The 11,836-nt window shown below is 37.6% G+C and overlaps 1 protein-coding gene across 2 annotated transcripts in view; it reads left to right on the plus strand.

The window, feature by feature from the left end:
* The first annotated feature begins 865 nt into the window (after window positions 1-865).
* The window catches only part of ARHGAP32 (Rho GTPase activating protein 32), a 196,880-nt gene continuing 185,909 nt past the window's right edge, over window positions 866-11,836 (plus strand). For both annotated transcript variants that reach the window (XM_024131194.3, XM_024131195.2), the window contains exon 1: window positions 866-1,364. In XM_024131194.3, coding sequence (XP_023986962.1) covers window positions 1,249-1,364 — 116 coding nt within the window. In that variant the 5' untranslated portion in view covers window positions 866-1,248. The remainder of the gene's footprint in view (window positions 1,365-11,836) is intronic.

Here is an 11,836-nt window from a genome sequence, read left to right on the forward strand (position 1 = left end):
CACCTCACTCTGGTCAGAATGGCCGTCATCAGAAAGTCTACAAATAATAAATGCTGGAGATGATGTGGAGAAAAAGGAACCCTCCTGCACTGTTGGTGGGAATGTAAGTTGGTGCAGTCACTGTGGAGAACAGTATGGAGGTTCCTTAAAAAATCAAAAACAGAGTTACCGTATGATCCTGTAGTCCCACTTCTGGCATATAGAGAAAAACTATAATTTGAAAAGATACATGCACCCCAGTGTTCAGAGCAGCACCGTTTACAATAGCCAAGACATGGAAGCAACCTAAATGTCCATCGACAGATGAATGGATAAAGATGTGGTACATATATACAATGAAATATTACTCAGCCATTAAAAAAGAACAAAATAATGACATTTGCAGCAACATGGATGTACCTAGAGATTGTCATACTGAGTGAAGTAAGTCAGACAGAGACAAATATCATATGATGTCCCTTATATGTGGAATCTTAAAAAAAAAAAAAGGATACAAGTGAACTTATTTACAAAAGAGAAATAGACCCACAGACGTAGAAAACAAATTTATGGTTACCAAAGGGGAAAGAGCAGGGGGAGGGATAAATTAGGAGGTTGGGATTAACATATACACACTATTATATATAAAATAGATAACCAACAAGGACCTACTGTGTAGCACCGGGAACTATTCTCAATAATTTTGTAATAACCTATAAGAGAAAAGAATCTGAAAAACACTATACACACACACACACACACACACACACACACACACACGTATAACTGAATCACTGTGCTGTATGCCTGAAACTAACACAACATTGTAAATCAACTATACTTCAATTAAAAAAAAAAGTCTGAGAGAAAAAAGAATATAAGTAAGAGAAGTCTGCATCTTGAAAACTTCTATTTTTTAACTTATTAGCTGGAAAGTTTGAGAAGAGAGAAATAGTTATTAAATGAATAATAGTGAAAACTCACCTTCATTTGGGTTCTGCATTTGGTTATGTAGGTCACAGAGCCTAAGGCAGTGGGAGGGGTATGGTGTCACAGGTGTAGCAGTCTGAAACAGTGAGGGTGCTTCATGGGATTTCCTGTCTTTGCCTCACCTGCAATTAACCTAGCACGTAGTAAACTTCGGCCCAGCACGATCACATATCACTGGTGCCTCAGCTGCACACCTGTGTGTACATCAGTAGAGCTGAACAGCCTGAACACTGCTGTTCTTTAGTCCATGCCTTGAGGTTTAAATTTTTGAAGTACCAGATGGAGACAGAAAGTGAGAGTAGCACTTCAGGAGATGACAGTGTCTTTTTGTTGGATTCAGAAGTTATAACCCAGGTGACTAACATTGAAGAGGGAGAAAGGGAAGAACATTTCAGGTAATTATGGAATTTGCTGTCAGTTCTCCTTCTCTCACCTTTGTCCCTCTGTCCACATCCTTCACTTGTGCTACCCAGCCCTCCCTTCCTCTTTGTTTTAATCTCTTTTCCAGTAAGACTTCTTTTCTCTGGGGGAAGGTTTGGAGCTGAAGAGGACAGGTTTCTAGTTGTATGTAGCACTCTTCATTCCACAACTTGTCCTGAGCTTGTAAGAGGCATTTTAAATGACTTGTTAGAACACCAGGAAGAGAAGGTGTTAGACAGGTTTTGTAGTAGTATTTCAGGAATTTCAGGTAGAGACTGAACTACTACCCCTTCGTATATCTGATATGTACCTAACATGTGATTTGGATTTGAATCTAATAGATTTTTCTTCTTCTTTTTCTTGGAATACGTTCCTGTGTGTGTGTGTGTGTGTGTGTGTGTATGTATTTGTGTATGTGTGTATGTATGTATGGCTACTTTTGTTGCCTTATTCATGTGTATGAAACATTTTGATTAAGTACAAATTAATTGTTTCATGAATCAGAGCCTCTGACCTTATATCTCACTCCCCTTATATCTCCCCTGCCTCCCGCCCTGGCAAATCTCTCTTGGTTTGATCTCTAGCTGTAACTTCATAATTGAAGTGTTTGAGAATGCCTCCTGATTAAGCAGCTCTCCAAGTTCCTTTCATTGGTGAAGAAAGAGGTCTCACCCAGCTTGTAGACACAGTGCCATTTGTGTATTAATTGTGTTGTGCTGTTATAAATTTTAGGAGGCTTTATTCTGGCTTTTCTTTCTCAGCAGGGTTAGCAAACTAATTCTTTTGGAGGTATTAAAAAAAACTCTTGAAGTTTGTACTGCATATTATCACTGTCAGCCACATGGGCAATTAAACATCTTTTACAGTCTTATCTATGAGTAATTGGGTAGGAGAACAGATCATTATTTTCATCAGATCTTGTCTTTATGTTTAGTGTTCAAAGAGTCTTTGCTTTCTCAAGTTAAAGGATTTCTTTATCCACAGATTTTATTTTTAAAGTCTAAGTTAAATGACAGAAGAGATTGAATATTAGGAACTCTTGATAACCCACACTAAATTTGTTAATCAGTGTTTAAAATGAATAAGAAGTATGTTTTACATTTTAAAGAATAATTCAGTGTTCAAAGTATGAAAATGAACGGTTTTATTAGCATATGAAATTCTTTTTCTGTGTCAGCCTTCTCATTCTCTCCATAATTTTATTTTAGCCTTTCTTTTTTTTTAATATTTATTTATTTGGCTGCTCCAGGTCTTCGTTGCGGCACACGGGATCTTTTTAGTTGCTGCATGCGGGATCTTTTAGTTGCAGCATGCAGGCTCTTAGTTGTGGCATGCGGGATCTAGTTCCCTGACCAGGGATTGAACCTGGGCCTTCTGCATTGGGAGCTCGGAGTCTTAACTGCTGGACCACGAGGGAAGTCCCTAGTCTTTCTTATTTGGGTAAGCTACTTCTCTCCCAAGGTGTGCTGATGCTTCACATATTGCATAGTTTTAAATATGGTCAGTGTGTCATGAACAATTAGTAGGAATGAGGTATTCATTATGTTTGTGTTAAAACTGTTTGGCCTGGTGTTAAAATTGTGGAAGTTATTTTGACATATTTGTCAAAGGAAGAAGCAACCTGGACTTTGTTGTTGTGATAGATTTGGTACTGTGATCCTCCGTTTACTTGTGAGGCAACAGGAGGCTGTCTGGGATTTTCTTTTGACAGTTCAATTTAAAAGCAAATCTGTGTAAGATTGAGCTTTTCTTTTCCTTAGGACTATGTGACCACGTTTTCATCCTGAGAAACTGAGCTAGTGTATGCATTGTTTTAGGAAACCGTGATACTTTAGGGCATTTGTCTGTTTACAGTATTATTTCATAGCTGAATGTCACCATGACTCTCCCAAACCAAATATGTCTTTGAGATTTGATCTTATTTTATTTATAAGTGCAACAAAGAGATCAAGGTAAGGCCACATTCCATGTAGTGTTTCTCACCTCTTCAGCAGTCAGACATAAGGAAATGTGGCAGCAGAGTGCTTGCACAATGTTCACAGTGGCGTTCCAGCTGAAACACCTTGCAGAAAAAAAAAGTGTGTGGGTGTCGAAGGTGGTGAGGGGTGGATAGTGGGAGTTGCAGCTGTAACCTTGGGAGAACCAATTATAGATTCAGTGCTGTATATGAAAGTTGTTTCTGTAAAATCAATTTGATAGTTTAAAATATATATAGAAAAGTTTTATGTGTTTCTTTAAAATCTGTGCTAATACACATTAACCAAACTGTCATTATGGTTACATACTCATTAATTTCCATGCAGGCACACACACAGAATAAGGGCAGAAGATTGTGTGCTCTTCTTTTTCTCTGAATAGCTTCTGAGCTGGGTTTTAAATTAATTCTTAAAAGAATAGCATTGTGTCATTTGAGGCACCATGGCTAAGAGGGTAAAGTCATAGCTACCTGAAATGTAGGTTTCTGGTGCTGCCAGTCATCATCTGCTTTAGGAGGAGGTACTCACAGAGGAGCACTGTGTCCAGTAGCTTTTGGAATAACTTTTATTTTTGGACTTGGTTGGAGTAAGGGGTGCCTTTTCTTACGTTATAGCTCTGTGGGAAGTTGGTCAGTCTCCCTTCATGGCGGTAGTTCTAACCTGCCTACCACTGACTCACAAATCTCTCATTTTCTGATTTATAATTTTGTAAAGTTATTATCTATCATACCATTACGGTAAAAGAGTTCTTAGACTAGAATATTTCGAGATCCCCAGAGTCTTTAGAGTAGAATAGTCCTTAGGGATCATTAGAAGAATGCTTCTGTAAATATGAAAGGGGAATATAAGGCAGAAAGGAAAAACAAAAATGTTTTAATTCTTTTAAGAGAGAAAAATTTATTTAGGAGTTATATGCAGTGTACTAAGCCAAATATGATATAGTATATCAGTTATATGTTTATTAATCCTGTAAAGTAGGTATTATTATTTCCTATCTTCCAGATGCAGAAATTGTAGCTCAGAAAGCCACATACACCATATTGTTAGTATATGGTAGAGCAAAATCTTGAACCCCAGTGTAACTGATGTTAAAAGTAAAAGACTTCAGTTTTATAAAAAATTTTGATATATCTGCTGCTAAATGTTATTTTCTAATAAGTAATAACTTTTAAGAGGCTACAGCTTATTTCTCAGTTCTGAAATTCCTTCTTTGAGGAGTTTTTGAGCACCAGTGATGTATAAATTATGCAGCCAACATAAAAGTGAAGTAGTGCATACAGTAATGTGACCTTTTAAAAATATGACCTCGAGGACACCTGGGAATTATTACTAACTCACAATCATGAGAGGTTCTAGTTCTTTGGCATTTGAGAGTAGAAATGTTTATCATATGATCTTGTTTAATGTTCTCTGGTATCTCATTGTTGGCAGATTCATAGCCTAGTATGTATGGCAAACAATGACATATAGTTTGAAATGTTTACAGAGATAATTAAACCACATTTCTAGAACTTGTATACCTTTAAAATTAAGAGTCTACAGATGCCCAGATCTCTCAGTCAGATCTTCACTTGTATCTCCATTATAAGACAGTTGATTTTAAGTGAGAAGAGAAGCTTCTGATTTTAGTTAAACCAGATAATTTGGTGTACATATTTTAATTTTTTTGCAATGTATTTATTGGTTTATAGCATCATAGAACTAATAATAATGGCTCATGCATTTGATTGGTTGGTTGCTTGCTTGCTTTATTCATTCTCTGCCTTATTTGAAATGAGGCCATGAGTTAGAAGATACTGCAGCAGTCCAAATGGGTTAACAAGGGCTTGGAATATGGTATTTCTTCTAGGTTCTTGCGTTTCTTTCAGATCTAGGATGGCTATTTTAATGGCTAAATTCCTCTGGAAGCCCATAAAGCTATTTCACAATTCTCTGCTTTTAATACCCTGACTGTTATTTTGTCTTCTATAGAAATTCCGCATTTTAGGATTCCCAGGATAGAGAGGTAGCATTAACAGCTTACCAGTGACAGATATATCAATATCACACCCAGGCCTATTTTATACTCGGTGACTTTTCATAGTCATCACACCCTTAATTATCTGTTATGTACAATACCAAAACAGATGTGTATTTTGCATAAAAAAAGATATTTCTATTACTGTGTAACTTTGGATGTGTGATCTGGAGTATAGTTTAGCACCTAAAATATTCTTTCAATATGAAATATAGCTATCACCCAATATACTCTCATTAGTGTTACAAAAATAATAAATTTAATGATAATCAGCAGAGTCTGATGTGAACATTGCTTAATCTCAGAAAATTTTATTCAGTATTGGAGTCTAGCCATTAGGCTGTCTTTGTAATTAACCATGAAGCATGCTCCTACAAGACTTTCTTGGTATTTCACTAATTAAACTCTTTGGGATGGAATCCAAGGTATGTTTGTCTGTATGAGTTTTATGATGTACAAGAAGGGCCTTAGAGCACAGAAACTGTATAAAACTATATAGAAGTTCCTGGTTATTAAGTTGTTTATTTAAAGTTAAAATTTTAACTTTCTATTTCTCCTTAAGCTTTGGATTCAACTTAACATTAAACCCTCGTAAACAGTCAATTGCATGTTCAAACTTAGTAAATGAAAATTCCTGAAACATTTAAAGCTCTGTTCATAAATGTAATATAGTCAATTTTCCTTTAAAAAAATACATAAAGTGACAAACCTGGGAAGATTACAATCAGAACAAGCAAAACCTTTCTAGATACTTAATTTTAGAAGTTCTGCTATACTTTTACTTTCCATTAGTGATTAGCTTCCCTTTTCCATGCTCTCATATGTAGATATGCATTTTCTCTATTATAATTTGCAAATCAAACAGTTTCTTTAACTTAGGTAGGCTGTTTTTTCCCCTCTTGGTGCTCTCTTTTCTTCCCTATTTCCCTTCCTTTTAAGGTAAGGTCTTTAGAATACTTCTTTCAGTCCCCTTTTCTCTGGATGAGACTTTTGGTACTCTTCTGTTTAACACCATTCTCCCCTCACCCCCAGGCCTAATATTTTGCTGTAATGGTTTACTATTTTTTATCATTCAGTCAGATTCAGTTATATGTGTCTTGTTGTTTGCTCTCCTTTTTATCATATTACATCTTAATGTATCTGTTCTAGTTCATTTGTTATTTGGTTGATATTTTCTTGTGTATTTTGTTCAGGTAAGTTCTATGAGTGATGTACTCTCATTTCTTGCATATACTCAATGCTGTTTTTTTCTTTTCCTTTGTAGGCAACTTATTCTTTCTGAATGCTTGTAGGATTTTTCTTTTATTCGTAGTTATGTGTATTTTGTCATCAAGTCTTCAGCTTGGAACTCAGTGACTTTCAATCTACAGATTCAAGTCTTCATGTTAGGAAAGATTTTTTTAATGTTATCTATTATTAATTTAATTATTACCTCTTATCTGTAATAATTTTCTCCTTGTGGAATCTATTTATTGCATATTTGGCCTCCTTAATCTTTTTTTCATGATGTATTTATCTTTACATTTTGATTTTGTGATTTGAGGTATTTCTTATACTTGTTCTTTAGGCCAGGGGTCCCCAACTCCCAGGCCATGGACCGTTAGGTACCGGTCCGTGGCTTGTGAGGAACCAGGCCACACCGCAGGAGGTGAGCAGGCTCGTGCGCGAGTGAGCGAAGCTTCATCTGCTGCTCCCCACTGTTCACATTACCGCCTGAACTATCCCCCCCTCGCCCCCTCCCCCCGCCCCGTCCCCATCCGTGGTAAAATTGTCTTCCATGAAACTGGTCCCTGGTGCCAAAAAGTTTGGGGACTGCTGCTTTAGACCACTGATTTCATCCTTTTCTTTAATCTTTCAGATTCAATTTGAGTAGAGAAGTAATTTCTAAGCATTCTTCTTCACGTATAGATATAACATATCCACTGACATAATATAATACTTATACAGTGATAAATTTAGATCATTGTCTTTCTTCTTCAGCTTTGCAGCTTGATTCATTCAATGTACATGTTCTGTTTGTTCTGACTGAACAGAATTGAAGCTTTTACTGCTAAGCTAAATATTGCCCTTCTTTGTTTCCTCCCCCTACGGTGTTTCTCCAGCAGTCCCATGATGTGTATAGCTTCTGCCTTCTCTTAGGTGCAGACACCCACATTAGGAGCCCTAGGCCTTTTAATTGATTGTTAAATTTATTTACAGAGTAATTTTCCAGTTTTTACTAATTCCTTGGGGGCAAGTACCTCTTTTGTTGTGGAGAGAAGTGGGAGTGTAGCCTCCTTGAACCTCTGTTTTTCTCTGCCGGTTTACCAGTCAGTATGATCCCATTTGCTTTTTTGTCTTCCAGAAGTTGATCGAGATTTCTGGCCTGCTGATCCCACCCATATTAATCTCTTAAAGAGTTATTTCCTTTTATTTGGCTTACTGGCTTTTCAGAGACTTGGAGAAGGAAAGCTCTGTTTCTCAACGTATATGCGGTCTTGAATTGGAAGTCCACTGGTAGTTATTTTCATGGCTTTTGAGAGGAGACTTCTGAAGGGGCCATTCAGTGAGGCAGAATCTTGGTGTCTGTCACCTAGTCTAGTGGGTCTCTAGAGGTGAGAATGGCTTGTTTTAGTGTCCTCTTCAGGCTGGGAAGTAGGAACTTCTAGGAGAAAATGGTCTATCTCATCTGGAGTGACTGAGATGTGCTAATATATTTCAGTTTTCCCATCTGCAAAATAAGGCTAATAACAGTGTATCAAACAGTAACCAGTTAGAAGATATAATGGAAGAAAAGGTGCCATTTTTAAGAGCACCAAAGAAGATAAAATACTCAGAAGTAAACTTAATAAGGAACTCTAAAACCTATGTGAAGAAAATTTTAAATATCACTGAAGGACATAAAAGACGTTTGGAACAAATGAAAAGATATACTTTGTTCACAACAAAATATTCAACATCATAAAGATGTCAGTTTGTTATAAATTTAATGTGATAATAAGAATCCTTGTTAAAACCTAGGTAAACTGGTTTTGAAAGAAATTGACCTTGACCAAATAATTTAGCAAAGAAACTTTGGGGAAAAGAAAAAAGCAAGGATGTTGGATAGAGGATTAGTGTGAGCAGACATTGCTATAAAGTGTCAATTGTTAAAAACTTGTGGTACCAGTATGAATAGAGGGCATAAGGGAGTAAAATGGAAAGCCTAGAAATACACCCTAATACATAGGAAGATACGGCAAAGATGGCTTCTCAAAAACCAACAGAGACATTATGTTTTTGTTTCTTTTCTAAAATTAATTTTTGGGCTGTGTTGGGTCTTCATTGCTGTGTGCGGGCTTTCTCTAGTTGCGACAGGCGGGGGCTGTTCTTCGTTGCGGTGCACGGGCTTCTTGTTGCAGTGGCTTCTCTTGTTGCAAAGCATGGGCTCTAGGCGCATGGGCTTCAGTAGTTGTGCACGTGGGCTAAGTAGTTGTGGCTCAGGGGCTTAGTTGCTCTGTGGCATGTGGGATCTTCCCGGAACAGGGCTCGAACCCATGTCCCCTGCATTGGCAGATTCTTAACCACTGGGCCACCAGCAAAGTATTGAGGACGTACTTTGGGGGAAACTGCATATTCATCTGTGGAAAATAAAATTGGAGATCAGCCTCATACCAGGGATAATTTCCAAATGGTTGAAGATATAGTGTATTAAATGAAACCATGAAATATTCAAAAGAAAACATGGGAAATTAAAAAAAATTGTTTTAGATCAGGAAAGGCATTTTGAACTGACTTAAAATGCAAAACTCCCTGTAGAGCTCCGTCAGCTTCCGGTCCATCAGGAAGTCTAAGCTCTGCTCTGAGTCTGACATGGCCGACTGCAGGGAGCTCTGCAACCCGTTGGTACCAAACCACACCCCTCGAACATCTGTGTGGCTGACAGGGTGTTGATGCTCCGGCTGGGTGTCAGGCCTGAGCCTCTGAGGTGGGAGAACTGAGTTGAGGACACTGGACCAACAAAGCCCTCCTGGCCCCACGTAATATCATTTGGCGAGAGTTCTCCCGGAGATCTCCATCTCAGTGCTAAGACCCAGCTCCACTCAACAACGAGCAAGCTCCAGTGCTGGACACCCCATGCCAAACAACCAGCGAGACAGCAACACAACCCCACACATTAACAGAGAGGCTGCCTAAAATCATAAGAAGTTCACAGACAACCGGAAACACACCACCAGATGTGGTCCTGCCCACCAGAAAGACAAGAACGAGCCTCATCCACCAGAACACAGGCATCAGTCCCCTCCACCAGGAAGCCCACACAACCCACTGAAGCAACCTTACCCACTGGGGGCAAACACCAAAAACAGCGGGAACTACGAACCTGCAGCCTGCGAAAAGGAGACCCCAAACACAGTAAGTTAAGCAAAATGAGAAGACAGAGAAATACACAGCAGATGAAGGAGCAAGGTAAAAACCCACCAGCCCAAACAAATGAAGAGGAAATAGGCAGTCTACCTGAAAAAGAATTCAGAGTAATGATAGTAAAGATTATCCAAAATCTTGGAAATAGAATGGAGAAAATACAAGGACCTAGAAGAACTAAAGAGTAAACAAACAATGATGAACAACACAATAAATGAAGTTTAAAATTCTCTAGAAGGAATCAATAGCAGAATAACCGAGGCAGAAGAACGGGTAAGTGACCGGAAAGGTAAAATAGTGGAAATAACTACCACAGAGCAGAATAAAGGAAAAAGAATGAAAAGAATTGAGGACAGTCTCAGCTCTGGGACAGCAAAAATGCACCAACATTAGAATTATAGGGGTCCCAGAAGAAGAAGAGAAAAAGAAAGGGACTGAGAAAATATTTGAAGAGATTATAGTTGGAAACATCCCTACTATGGGAAAAGAAATAGTCAATCAAGTCCAGTCCCATACAGGAGAAATCCAAGGAGAAACACGCCAAGACACATATTCATATAATCAAACTATCAAAAATTAAATACAAAGAAATAATATTAAAAGCAGCAAGGGAAAAGCCAACCAAGATTACTCTACCCGGCAAGGATCTCATTCAGATTTGATGGAGAAATTAAAACCTTTACAGACAAGCAAAAGCTGAGAGAGTTCAGCACCACCAAACCAGCTTTACAACAAATGCTAAAGGAACTTCTCTAGGCAAGAAACACAAGAGAAGGAAAAGACCTACAAGAACAACCCGAAACAATTCAGTAAATGGTAATAGGACCATACATATCGATAATTACCTTAAATGTAAATGGATTAAATGCTCCCACCAAAAGACACAGACTGGCTGAATGGATACAAAAACAAGACCCATATATATGCTGTCTACAAGAGACCCACTTCAGACCTAGGGACACATACAGACTGAAAGTGAGGGGATGGAAAAAGATATTCCATGCAAATGGAAATTAAAAGAAAGCTGCAGTGGCAATTCTCATATCAGACAAAATAGACTTTAAAGTAAAGACTATTACAAGTGACAAAGAAGGACACCACATAATGTTCAAGGGATCAACCCAAGAAGAAGATATAACAATTGTAAATATTTATGCACCCAGCATAGGAGCACCTCAATACATAAGGCAAATGCTAACAACCATAAAAGGGGAAATTGACAGTAACACAATAATAGTAGGAGACTTTAACACCCCACTTTCACCAATGGACAGGTCATCCAAAATGACAATAAATACGGAAACAAAAGCTTTAAATGACACATTAAACAAGATGGTCTTAATTGATATTTATAGGACATTCCATCCAAAAACAACACAATATACTTTCTTCTCAAGTGCTCCTGGAACATTCTCCAGGATAGATAATATCGTGGGTCACAAATCAGCCTTGGTAAATTTAAGAAAACTGAAATTGTATTTTTTCTGACACAACGCTATGAGACTAGATATCAATTACAGGAAAAAAATCTGTAAAAAATACAAACACATTGAGGCTAAACAATACACTACTAAGTAACCAAGAGATCACTGAAGAAATCAAAGAGGAAATAAAAAAAAATACCTAGAAACAAATGACAATGAAAGCACAATGGCCCAAAACCTATGGGATGCAGCAAAAGCAGTTCTAAGAGGGAAGCTATAGCAATACAAACCTACCTCAAGAAATAAGAAACATCTCAAATAAACAACCTAACCTTACACCTAAAGCAGTTACACAAAGAAGAACAAAAAATCCAAAAGTTAGCAGAAGGAAAGAAATCATAAAAATCAGATCAGAAATAAATGAAAAAGAAATGAAGGAAACGATAGCAAAGATCAATAAAACTAAAAGCTGGTTCTCTGAGAAGATAAACAAAATTGATAAACCAGTAGCCAGACTCATCAAGGCCAAAAGGGAGAAGATTCAAATCAGCAGAATTAGAAATGATAAAGCAGAAGTAACAAGTGACACTGCAGAAATACAAAGGATCGTGAGAGATTACTACAAGCAACTATATGCCAATATAATG

Source organism: Physeter macrocephalus, chromosome 16 (assembly GCF_002837175.3).
Source record: "Physeter macrocephalus isolate SW-GA chromosome 16, ASM283717v5, whole genome shotgun sequence".
Taxonomy (NCBI): domain Eukaryota; kingdom Metazoa; phylum Chordata; class Mammalia; order Artiodactyla; family Physeteridae; genus Physeter; species Physeter macrocephalus.